Source organism: Pelodiscus sinensis, chromosome 19, assembly GCF_049634645.1.
Source record: "Pelodiscus sinensis isolate JC-2024 chromosome 19, ASM4963464v1, whole genome shotgun sequence".
Taxonomy (NCBI): Eukaryota; Metazoa; Chordata; order Testudines; family Trionychidae; genus Pelodiscus; species Pelodiscus sinensis.
The window spans coordinates 3,474,483-3,486,777 of NC_134729.1; the positions used below are offsets into that span (position 1 = coordinate 3,474,483).

Here is a 12,295-nt window from a genome sequence, read left to right on the forward strand (position 1 = left end):
GTTTCTCCTGTTGCCTGCCCGCGCCCCTCTTCCGCCGTCGGACCCGAGGGCGGCCGGCCGGGGGGCCAACTCTGGCCCTTCGTCGGAGCCCCCCGCTTCGGCGTTTGGCACTTCGAGATGCTAAAGAGACACTCCCGGGAGCGCGGGAGATGAAATGCACCGGCAGGGCAATTAGCGTTGCTGGGTTACAGGGGCCGGGAGTTTTAATTGTCTCCTCTAGGAATAAGAGACAGCCCCCCGCCCTTTGGAGTTTGTTCGGGCGGAAGTGGGGGAGCATTCGGCTCCTGGGACCTGGGGGTGGGGGGCAGGGAGCAGCCTGCGAGTCTCAGGGGCTGGGATGCGGGGGCAGGTCCGGGGCGGTGTCCCTCTCTGGGAATGGGCGGATGGATGTGCAGGCAGCGCCGGGCGGAACAGCAAGGGGCCCGGAGAAGGAAAAGGGAGAAAGGGGCGCGTGGGGGAACCGGGGAGGGGGATCCCCGCCCGCCCTGGGGCTTGGTCCCGGTGCGGCTGTGCCCACGGTGCCGGATGGGAGAGGCGGGGCGAGCCGGGAGAAATGCTGTGCGGTCAGTTGTGGTGCAGTTCCCCTTCCCTCCCCCCCCCCCGGGAGCTGGGCCCCTCCGCCGCCTGCATGTGGACCACGGTGCTTCGCTGGGAGGGCGCCCGTTCGCCGAGCCACGGCAGGGGGCCAGGGCCGTGGCGCCGTTGCTGTGCGTGGACAATGCAGCTGGCGCAGGCCGAGGCGGGGGGAGCTTCTCCAGGGGCTCCCACTGGGGGGGTCTCCCGCTGGCCTCCAGCCCCTGCTGCCGCTGTCCGGGCCCCCCAGACGTGGGACCGTCCCCTCGAGCGGGCTGCGGAGTGGAGATGCCGCCTGCTTTCTGTGCAGAGGTGCCCCGGGCCGGGAGGGGCCACAGCAGGGATGGGCGGCCAGCTTCCCCCACTCCTGGGGTGGGGGCAGAGACAGGGCCTCCCCCTTTGCCCGCCCCACCTCTGGGTCTCCCCCACCGGGGCAGTGGGGGGCAAAAGGGGCTTTGGTGGCTGCCCCTTGCTCCGGGGAGCAGCCCCTTCTACTTCCCACATGGCTACACAGCGACCGGCTGACGGGCAGGGAGGTGGCGTGGGGCTTGCCTGGGGCCTGGGGCCCGGAGCCGAGCCCCAGGGGGTTGAGCAGCAACCTGGGAGACGTGCGGGGTTCAGAGGTGCAGAGATTGGTGCGGATCAGCCCAGGGCGAAAGATGTGGTAGTAGTGTTGGGTGCATGTGCGTGTGTGAGTGTATGGTGCTTGCGTTAGGGGGGGTGTGAGTGCGGTGGGATGTGTTGCGATGTGTGTGGTGGTTGTGTTGGAGTGTGTGTGTGTGTGTGTGCGCGCGAATGTGTAGTGATTGCATTGAGGTGTGTGGGTGTGCATGCCTGGTAGTTGTGTTGTGTGTGTGCGGTAGTTGTGTTGGGATATGTGTATGGTGATTCTGTTGGGGTGCATGCATGTGCATGAGTGGTGATTCTGTCGGGGTGCGTGCTTATATGTGTGTGGTGGGTGTGCGCGTGTGCAGGGTGATTCCGTTGTGGTGTGTATGTGTATGAATGCGTGGTGGTTGTGTTGGGGCGTGTGCATGCAAGGTGGTTGTGTTTTTTGTTAGTTTCTATGGTGTTACAGGACTATTTGGCATGGGGTTTGTGCTTGTGTGTGCATGGTGGTTGTGTTGGGGGGGTGTATGGTGGTTCTGTTGGCATGCACGCATGTGCACACATAATGGCTGTGTTAGGGTGTGTGTGCGTGTATGGTGGTTCTGTTGGCATGCACGCGTGTGCACACATAGTGGTTGTGTTAGGGTGTGTGTGTGTGCGCATTATGGTGGTTCTGTTGGCATGCACGCTTGTGCACACATAATGGCTGTGTTAGGGTGTGTGTGCGTGTACGGTGGTTCTGTTGGCATGCACGCGTGTGCACACATAGTGGTTGTGTTAGGGTGTGTGTGTGCGCATTATGGTGGTTCTGTTGGCATGCACCCCTGTGCATGCACGGTGGTTGTGTTCGGGTGTGTGCGTGCATGTGTGGTGGTTGCGTTGGTACGCGTGTGTGCGTGCGTGTGCGGTGGTTGCGTTGGTACGCGTGTGTGCGTGCGAGTACGGTGGTTCTGTTGGCATGCACGCGTGTGCACACATAGTGGTTGTGTTAGGGTGTGTGTGTGCGCATGTACAGTGGTTCTGTTGGCATGCACCCCTGTGCACGCACGGTGGTTGTGTTCGGGTGTGTGCGTGCGTGTGCGGTGGTTGCGTTGGTACGCGTGTGTGCGTGGTGGTTGTGTCAGGGTGTGACTGGCACCTATGCAATGTGCGTGTGCAGATGACACAGTGTGCAAGGCGGAGGTGGGGGTAATGGGGGGGTGCCGACTCTAAACCCCTCCCCTGCTGCTCCCCCCATTGGTGGCTCTCCACCCCCTTCCCTCCTCCCGCCCCAGCCCCTTCTTAAGCCCAGCTGAGCCGGCTCTGCAGGGCTCATTCCGGTGACTGGAGGCTGCTAAGTCTGGCTTGGAGCGCGGCTGCCCCTGCTCTGGGCTGGGTCTGAGAGCAGCCGGAGGGACCACCCGGCCACTGGAAGGCGCCTGGGCAGGTAGGCGGGCTGGGGGTGGGGTGGCGGGGTGCTCCGGGCACGCTGCTGGGGTGGGAGCGCTTTTGCTTTGGGTTGAAAACCAAACCCTCGCTTGGAAACGAACGCGAAGGAGAAAGTTGCCAGAGCTGCCGGGACTGGTCGGGTCGGGGGCGTGGCAGCGGCTGGGGGGTTCGTGAAAAGGGCCGCTCGGCACGGCGGGGGTGGGGGGAGAGGTGCGTGTTTCCTTCGTGGGTGCTCACAACCGGCGTGCCGATGCTAACGCGAAATGGCTTCGCAGCTGCGGCGCGAGGCTGTTTGCCAGCATGTGCGCGCGTGTTTGTGTGTGCACGAGAGCGAACGTGTTTGCACACACGTGTGGGTCCAATGCACGCGCACGCACACGCGCACACACACATACAGAGGCCCCCTTTTGTCTCACGCACCTTCCCAGCTGCTTTCCGCTCTGCCAACCTCCAGCAAACTTTGCCAAAAGCGGCGGTGCCCTGGAGAGGTGGGCAGACGGCGCCATGGGGGCTGCCCGTGGGGCTGGCTGGCACCTGCCAGAGTCCTGCTCCGGGTTTCTTAGCGACACGCGCCTTGTTACGGACAGGGAGATTTCCTGGGGCGTAACTTGCCCCCTTCCCGTGTCAGCTTTGGCAGGGGGTCATGCAATGTGCCCTGCAAATTACAGACTTGATTAGGCAGCGGGAGGGGGGGATGGGGGGCAGTTAAATTGGCTGATTAGCCTCGAGAATCAATATGGGTCCCAGCCATGCGATGCCAACAGCCAAGGGGGGACTGGCCCCTAATCAGCAAAACCAAATCTCATCACATCACTGCCCCAGAAGAGACATTTTCCTGTTCCTTGCCACGCAGGTGCCACGGGGTTGGTCATTTCGCCGGGAGGACACAGAGGCAACAGCCACGGGGTCATGGAGTGACTTTGCTATCAGCTTGGCTCTGGCTTGTCCTGCCTGTTCCCAGCGGGTGCTGGTCCTTAGCGCGTCCCCTGCTTCGGGGTTTCCTTCCCAAGTTGGGACTTTATTTTTCAGGCTTGTGGGGCAAAACCCTGCTTAAAATCCAGCGCAGATCTGTGCGAAATTCTGAGGAGGTGAAACGCCAGATTTTGCGCAGGTTGGCTGGGGCGGTGGCCAAGTGGCACGGGGTGATCTGCCCGGGAAAAGGGTTGGGGAAAGGGGGTCGTTTGGGGATTTCCCTACCTGGCTGGGGAGCTGCCTTGGGCATTTGGACACTAGTGCGAGCCTCGCACCAGCCCTGCACTAGTGAGAAACACACCTTGCACCAATCCTGCTTTTTACCTAACATTCTGTTTTATTCCGTGTTGGATGCTTTCAAATCCCCCCCCACCCCACACACTTCTCCTTCATGCCCCCCCAGCAAGCTGCCTCCTGTGTCCTGTCCCCCCCCCAGCAAACTGATTTGCCTTTTAGGGCCTGATTATGCAACATTCACTCCCATTTGCAAGCGTTTACATGACCAAGTGGGTGTTGCCGTTGCCCTGTCTTGCATTTGGCACCCGTGGGTCTCCAAGCACCTCGCCAAGGCAGGCTGATCCGAATTCTGATGATGGGGAAACTGAGGCATGGGGGGGCCGTGACTTGCCCCGTGGTTGCCGGGCAGGCCAGTGGCAGAGCGGGGAGTAAAAAGCCGTCCAGCGTCCTCGCTGCTAATGCTAAGAACTAATCCAGCCTTTATTCTGTCTGCAATACCCGTCAGCACCAAGGTGGGTGTCGTGAGATCTTTTATTGGACGGCAGCCGCCGGGTCTCTGTCATGTCCTGGGAGCGGTGACAGCGGCACGGTGTGCAAACTGTCCGTTGTCCTTCCTAACGGTGCAGCACCCGCCGCTGGGCCGCAGCCCGGGGCTCTAAGCACAGTGAAAATGATTTATTAGGTGCTCCTTTCACTTCTGTAAGGAGAGATGAATGCCCCCACCTCTCCATGGTGGGAATTAACCCCCTGCCCTCAGCCTTCCTCCGCACCGGTGCAGCCTTTCCTTCCTCTGTCTCTCTCCTGCCTTAGATCGGCCGTCGCCCCGTCCCTGCCCTCCGGAGAGGAAAATGAAAATCCCCTTAGTGCTGACGGTGTTGCTGTCCGTAGCGGCGGCGAGTCTGTGTCACGCCTACTGCGATGGGAACGAAGAGCCACAGACGGCCAGAGGGCTCCAGATGAAGGTAGAAAGGGAGGGAAGAGATGTGAGCCCCTGAACCTCAGCTATTTCACCGATTCACCCCCCACCCTGGCGCTCCGGGCTAGTGGCCTAGAAGGGGAGACATTTTAGTTTTGTGCCTTGGCTCTCCCAGAAAACCGAGCATCCATTAGAAACGCCCCAGGAAACTCTGCGGCTGACCGGAGATCTAGCGGGATGGGGCACAGTCGTTCATCAGCTCCCACATCGTTTGCGCTGAGAGGGGAGGAGGGCTCAGTGTCTTTTCATTCGAGATCTTTCACTTTCCGCTGGCGGGGGGTGTTTGCTGGCTTTGGCGCAAGCCTATTTAACTCCTATGCCTAACACCTGTGTTGGAGAAAGGAAGTCATTCCTAAAATGGGGGGACACTCCAACCCGGTTACATTAATGACTTGGAAAAAACATCTAAATCTTTCCAAAGTGCCCGATTCCCACGTGGCATCACTACATGCCCTGGTATCCAAACGATCCGGCGGGGATGCCTGGCAGAGACTTGGGAAGCTTACGGCTTGATTACGGGGTGCCAATAGCTTTGGGCGGAGAACACCTTCCGTGCCCAGCGCGGAAGCAGAGAAAGGCAGAGCAGGAACCGGCAGCTGCAGGTGCCACCCAGAGCCGGTGACATGACCAATTGTTTCACGGTGAGAGCCGGGAGGCTTTGCTTCTCCAGCTCAGGCCGTCCCCAGATCCGGCCGGTGTGAGCCAGCCCCACATGACTGCTCTGAGCTGGGTGAAATTTTCAGGCCTGTGTTTGAGGAGAAGGCGGTCCGGGGGGGTCCCTTCTGAGCTGGAACCACCACCGTGAAGTCCTGCTGACTTCCACCCGTGCGCCTGGAGGATTCCCCTCCCCCTCGGGCGGCTGGGGGCCTGTCGGAGCGAGCTGCGTGGAACCAGGGGCTGGTTTTCCCGTCGCCGGCCCAGTGGGGAGGAATCGAGAATCCACGCGGCCCCTGCCCATTTCCAGCTCAGCGTTTCTGGCTCCACAAGCCGGTGGAGCCGGCACCAGCTGCACCTGCTGGAAATGGCCCAAAGCCGCCTCGGGCTGGGCGGTGGAGGGGGGGGGATGCTGCAAAGCCCCCGATAGCCCTGGGCGCGGGAGCGGAAGGCGGGAGCTAGTCTCTGGCCAAGTGGTTTATACACTGAGCCCCAGTCCCCGGCCAGGATCAGGCCCATCGGCCCAGCCCCCTGTGACGCAGTGGGGGTACTTGCTGGGCTGTGGTGACCCCTGCTGTCTGGAGCAAGACCCAGCAGGGAAAACCTCACTATGCAAAGGTGATGCCAAACTTGTTGAACCAGTGGCCAGACACCCCCCATGGAGAGGAACAAAGGAAGGTGGAATGCTGCCCTGACTGGGGGGCAGGGCTGGAAGGGAATTGAGTTAGTTCCTCGCTGGAAGGCAAGGTATAAGGAGCTGGGGAGGGGGCTGGGACTCCCCTATCTCAAGGGGGGGCACTGAGGCCTCTTAGCCCCAGTTCCTGTAACCAGATTACATCTGTGCTGCGCTGGGCTGGAGGAGCAATAAACCACCCTCAATTCCACTGGCTGGTGCAGTCTGTTTGTGCCATTTCGGGGTGCAGGAGACAGGGGACCCCAACGCGCCGTCACCCCCCCCCCCCAAATCCTGCCTGAGGGGCCAGAGCCATGCCGGGGAGCCGGCTGTGCCGGGCCGTGTAGCCCAGTGTTCCCCAAGGTGCCGGGGTTCAGCCAGCAACTCCCACGAAGCTTTTCCTCCAGCCTAGCCCCTCAAATTGGCCGTGATGTCCAGACACGGCGGGGATCTCTGGGACTTAGACCCCTGCTTCCCATTGGCTTCCAAGGGGCCTTAGGCGCCTCACTCCCTTCGGCTGCATCCACACGCACAAGTAGCCCTTCCGTGGGACACAGCAGGTGTCCGGCCGGGAGCCCCTGGCACCTGGGGGACCCACTGTCCCAATCTTCGGGGCTTTGGATTACCCAGACGCTCCCCGAGTTACAAGCCCCCCCGACTTGGGGGAATGGGACTGGCTGAGGACCCGGAGCAGAGCCCGTGTGGGGGAGGACGTGGCTAAGTGCCAAGGCAGACCGGGCGTCAGCCCCCTGCCACGGGCGCTCTGGGAGGCCTTTGCTAAGCTCTCCGGCCTGCCAGCCCCGTGCGGCTGCGTTTGCCCCACGGCCCCGAAGGGCAGCGTGGCGCCGGGCCGTTGGGAGGGGTGCCTCCGGCCCCTTTTCCTCAGTTTCTCTTCGTTCCTCTCTCTGGACACGGCTCCTCTTGCCGCGCGGCGGCTGGAACGGGCCACAAAGGAGGCCGGCGTTTCCGACGGGCACCACGGAATGAGGTGGGGGGGAGGTGGGGGGAGGGGGAGAATCTCTAGCTGCCACTGGGGGGCTCTTGTACCTCCCTGGGGCGTCACGGGGACTAGCCACGGTCCTGGCAAGGTGTGTGGCGGAGAGGGGGCTGGGAGTCAGGGCTGAGGGGGGGTGGCACAGCTGGGGAGGGGAGGGCAAACACAGGGCCTGGGCTGGCAGGGCTGCGGGTCGGGAGTGAGGGGCGCGGGCAGGAGGAATGGGCCTGGGAGTGAGGGGGGCTGGCAGGGCTGGAGGGGAAAGCCAGGGAGAGTCTGCTCCTGGAGCCCTGGGCCAGCTGGACTGGGCATGGCAGCCGGGACGCCAGGCGGGGCTCCGGGCCAGAGTGTTGGGGTGGCAGGCGGGTGAGGGCTGCAGGGCCAGGGCGATGGGGCGCTGGGGTGGCTGAGGGCTGCAGGGCCTGGGGCGCTGGGGTGGCAGGCGGGTGAGGGCTGCAGGGCCAGGGGGATGGGGCGCTGGGGTGGCTGAGGGCTGCAGGGCCTGGGGCGCTGGGGTGGCAGGCGGGTGAGGGCTGCAGGGTCGGGCGCGCTGTCCCTCGTCCCTAGCATCACTCCCTGCACCTGCCTCGTTCCCTGCCGCACTGGGGCTCCCTCCCGCCTCTCGCTTCTCTCCCCTGCAGACCAGCGCCGACCTCTACAAGCTGCCCCCGGCCCTGCTGAGGAGACTCTACGACGGCCAGCGGGTCTCCTACGAGGCGCTGCTGCGGCTGGCGGGCAGAGACGAGGCCCGTGAGTGCCTGGCGCCATCCCCCACCCCTGAGCAAACTAGCCCACGTTGGGGGGGGGCTTGTGGCTGCTGTCGGGTGGGGGATGGGGAGCTAGCGGCAAAAGGGGGGGGTTTGATTCACACCCCCTCCAGCGTCACTGAATCCCCGTTTCTTTCTCTTCCAGGTCCCAAGGTGCTCGTTCCCCCTCAGAAACGTAAGTCCTGTTTCCCCCCCTTCCCTGCCCCGTCCGTCTGGGGGCTCCCTGGCTCCCCGTTCCCGCTCCCGTACCAGCCCAAGCCTCCTTCAGCCCAGCGTCCCAGGGCCCGGCTCGGTCCCATCGGCTCTTGAGGCTTGGATCAGCCGGGGAGGCCCTGCCCCAGAGCGCCCGCCTCACCGGGCCCCTCCGTGGCTGCCTGCCCAGCCCACGGGCCCTCCGCAAACACGGCCGTGCCCAGCGCAGCCAGCAAGGGGCACTCGCCCCGCTGACCCCCTTGTCTTTCCGCAGGGGACATGCACGACTTCTTTGTCGGCCTCATGGGGAAAAGGACCCTGGAGCTGGGTAAGTGCGGCCCATGTGAAGCCAGCTTGCGGGGGGAGGATGTGAGGGGCCCACACCCCTGCCCCCTTAGGGGAGAGGCCTTGATGCACCCCACGGAGATGCTACAATTACCGAGCCGGCTGAGCTACCCCGGCAGCTCCGGTCGGCCTCCCCTCCCTCCCTGGTCACAGCAGGGGGGATTCTGTAGGGGCTGAGAAATGGGGCCGGGGGGCAGATCGGGTGTGTGGCTGTCGTGAGCGCCCACGGCTGGGCTCACGGATCGGGGGAGGCACCGACTGCGTCTCCTTTAACCCTAGACGACCCTGCGGACGGGGCCAAGGAGACGGCTGCCAGCTTCGGCGACCTCAAATACTCCCCCAACGCAGAATGAGGTATGGGCAGCGGGGCGCCGGCTCCATTGGTGCCTCGTCCCGCGTGACGCACGCGTGCTCCTGCGGCTTGCACGTGTGCCGCTGGCGTGTGCCGGCCTTTCCCCGGGGCCCGGCGACATTCCGGAACGCGGCACCTTTCCGGCTCGCTGCCCCTGGCGAGGAGAGGCTGGACTCGGGCCGCGTCGGCGAATCCTTCTCCCTTTCGGGTCAGATTATGTAGCGCGGCTGGGCTGCTTCGGGGCTACCTAGGGTGAGATCCTCGCAGGGCCGAAGCCAAATTCCCTCCAGTGAGCTTTGCCAGGTTCGCCCCCCTGAGGGTCGGATGGCAAGTGTCAAAGCTCACCTCCCCCACGGATAACAAAGGGCTGCTGGACCCAGCAGATGCTGGAGCTAGCCCGGAGCCTCAGGGACCAAATCCAGGGAAGCCGGGGGCCGCATCCGGCCCCCGGGCTTTTGGTTCCCCACCCCTGGATTAGATGACCACAACAGTGCCTTCTAGCCTGGCATTTAATGCATTTAAATCCCTGGGTCCACCAGTCCGGGATGGCTGAGAACTTTGCCGGGGGGAAGAGCCGACGCTGTCCCCTCTACTGACCTGCTCTAGGCTCCTTCTCCAGGTGGCTTTTGTCTCTGCGCCTTTTCCCGCTGTCCCCCAGGGCAGATAGAAGTCCTATCAGCCCTGCACATCCCAACCCCCTCCTGCTAAGTCCTGGGGGACGTCTCAGTGGCCCCCAATTTGCGATTTGGGGCAGCTCAATGCAGCCCTAAACGCCTCCTCTGAAGATGCCGGGTTATCCCGTGGGTGGGGAACGGGGTCTGATTCCACGTCCCATCCCCATTCGCCACGCCGGGCGTTGGTGGCTCCAGTCTCATTTTTCGCACGCGGGAGCCATTACGACGACCGCTGAGGAGACTCACCAGGCCACAGCCGCCCGAGGGGCTGCGCTTCGCCTCGCGCATTAGCTCTTAAATCCCTGTTTGAGGATCTTCACTTACCGCCCCAAATGATGGTCCGGAGTTCGCTGTCGCCCGCTTGCAAGGAGCAGGGCCCTGACCCGAGCGTGCGTAAGCGCGCGGCGGGCTGGGTTACGGGCCATAAATAGCTGTAATCCCCCTAACTGGGTGATTACACGGCACTTACTCGGCTATTACGAATTCGTTAGCGGGTGATTTGCATCCCGGCGCTGGCAGGATAATGAGCGGCGGAAGGCTGGTGGTTTTCTCTCCGCGCCGCCTCGGAGATAATTGCGGTGCAATTTTAGGAAATGGAGGAAAAGAGCAAATTGGTGAACGACACTTTCCCGTGTCTGCCGATGAAGCCTTCCCCACCAGCCCTGTGCGGGGTCGTGCCTGCGGGCTCGGGCCTGCAGGGGATTGTCTGCATCTGTAGAATTGGCGTGTGATTGCTCAGTGTTGAAAGGCCGGCTGTATAGAACAGGCTCACCGCGGCTGGGAAAGGAGCAGTAAAGCCGGTTTCCCTTGGCGCAGTCTTCCCAGAGAAGGGAAAGAGCCTGATGCATCAAACAGGTTTTTTTCCAGCTCTCCCAAGACTTATTCCCCCCGCCGGGGGGAAGGATCCAACGTGCTGCGGGTTTCCTCCTCCTTTCACGCAGGTGCCCACGGTGGGGACACGCGAAAGCGACTGCAGCACCTCGAGAAACTGAGACGGAGCCGCCCTCTTCTGCCCACGCCTGCCCTGCTCTCAACCGCACCGGAGCCTTTCACCGTGTCGTGGAGAACTCCTCCCTCCATCTCATCCCTGCCCGCCCCTCCGGCTTTCGCCTCGTCCTCACGCTAGTTTGGAAATAGAGTCCCGCCCCCGCCCCACGGCGCTTTCCCCTCTATGCGCGACCACAGACCCCCAGGGCAGCGGAACCCCCTTTTGTGGCGTAGATTAAAAAACCCCCTTGACGAGTCAATAACACCAGGATTTTTACTTATGAGCTGCCCTGCCTCTCACCTTCTTTGCTGGCTGTTTCTGTGTTGTTTGCTGGAGCCCCGCATGCGGGGTAGGACGCCACCGGGCTGCGCGCTGGACACAGAACGAAAAGCCACGCCCTGCCCCAAACCTCTGAATACTCGTCAGCAGGGGTCCCCATGTGGGAGCAGGGGAAATTAACAATGACCTTGTTGGAAGGGAAATTAAGATTTGTGTTTCATAAGAACGGCCAGACTGGGTCAGACCAAAACTCCATTTTGTCTGCCCACAGTGGCCAAGGCCAGATGGCCCTGAGGGAGTGAACAAAACAGAGGGAATCACCCAGTGATCCCTCCCCTGTAGCCCACTACCAGCTTTTGACAAACAGGCTAGAAACACCATGCCTGCTAATAGCCATTGACGGACCTTTCCTCCACGACAGTATCTAGTTCTTTTTTGAACGCTTGGACTTCACCACATCCTCTGGCAAGGAGTTCCACAGGTTGACTATGCGTTGTATGAAGGAATACTTCCTTTTGTTTGTTTTAAACCTGCTACCTCTTCATTTCATTTGGTGACCCCTGGTCCTTGTGTTATGGGAAGGAGCAAATAACTCTTCTTCATTCACTTGTTCCACAGCTGTCATGATTTTATAGACCTCTATCTTACACACACACATCCCGAGCTGCCTCTTTTCCAAGCTGAAAAGTCTCAATCTCCTCAGATGGCAGCCGTTCCAATCCCCTCGTCATTTTTGGTGCCCTTTTCGGAACTTTTCCCAGTGCCGAGAGATCTTTTTTGAGAGGAGGGGACCACTTCTGCACCACAATAAGATGTTTTCTGTCTTATTCTCTATCCCTTTTGTAACAATTCCCAGCATTCTGCTTGCTTCTTTGCCAACTGCTGCACGCCGAGCGAAAGTTTTCAGAGACCTGTCCACAATGTCTCCAAGATCTCGCTCTCTCGAGCGGTCACAGCTTAATTCCCCTTGTTTTATTGTGTTTCAGGGTCTGCACCGATTTCTAATGATAAGTGACCATGGTGGTACCTATGTGAGGGGTTCACGGCACTTCTAGTCTTTGGCCACCTCCAGAGACCGGATACTGGGCAAGAGGGACCAGAGGTCTGACCCTGTCCAGCAATTCCTATGCTCCTCAGCACAGAAAAGACAAGTGATTTGCCCCAGGTCCAGAGGGTAGTAGAGCTGGGAACAGAATCCAAATGTCCTAAGCCCCATACCTGTGCATGAACCTCACACCTGGCTTTTCTCCCGTCTCTCCTGCCGTTAGCAACAGGGTATCCTCTCTTGCTTCTTGCGATGTAGCCAAGCCGGGGAGGTAACAACCAAATCCCACCTGGTTATCCCAGAGAGCCGGGCGAAACATTTGTTTCTTGTCCATATTGGCCATCCAAACGTTTGGCAGAGCCGTCTCGCTGATGGGGAGGCCTCGAGGGGCAGGGCGGAGGGTTACTGGCTGCGAGAGGCGACGTTGTCCGTCCGCAAAATGGACCTTCCGGCCCATGTTCCATTTTGGGAAAGTGTCTTTGGGTTTGGTGCCCACATGGGACCGAACCAGATTTTTGAAACCTGGAGAAAGGTGTC

The 12,295-nt window shown here is 61.4% G+C and overlaps 1 protein-coding gene across 1 annotated transcript; it reads left to right on the forward strand.

Annotated features, from left to right (window-relative positions):
• The first annotated feature begins 2,453 nt into the window (after positions 1 to 2,453).
• On the forward strand, positions 2,454 to 11,255 carry LOC112547062 (tachykinin-3). The gene is made up of 7 exons (XM_075903402.1): positions 2,454 to 2,608; positions 4,630 to 4,781; positions 7,758 to 7,866; positions 8,029 to 8,058; positions 8,350 to 8,403; positions 8,700 to 8,774; positions 10,388 to 11,255. The coding sequence occupies exons 2-6, from the start codon at positions 4,668 to 4,670 to the stop codon at positions 8,771 to 8,773; spliced, it is 381 nt and encodes a 126-aa protein (XP_075759517.1). The 5' UTR covers positions 2,454 to 2,608; positions 4,630 to 4,667; the 3' UTR covers position 8,774; positions 10,388 to 11,255.
• Positions 11,256 to 12,295: the final 1,040 nt, after the last annotated feature.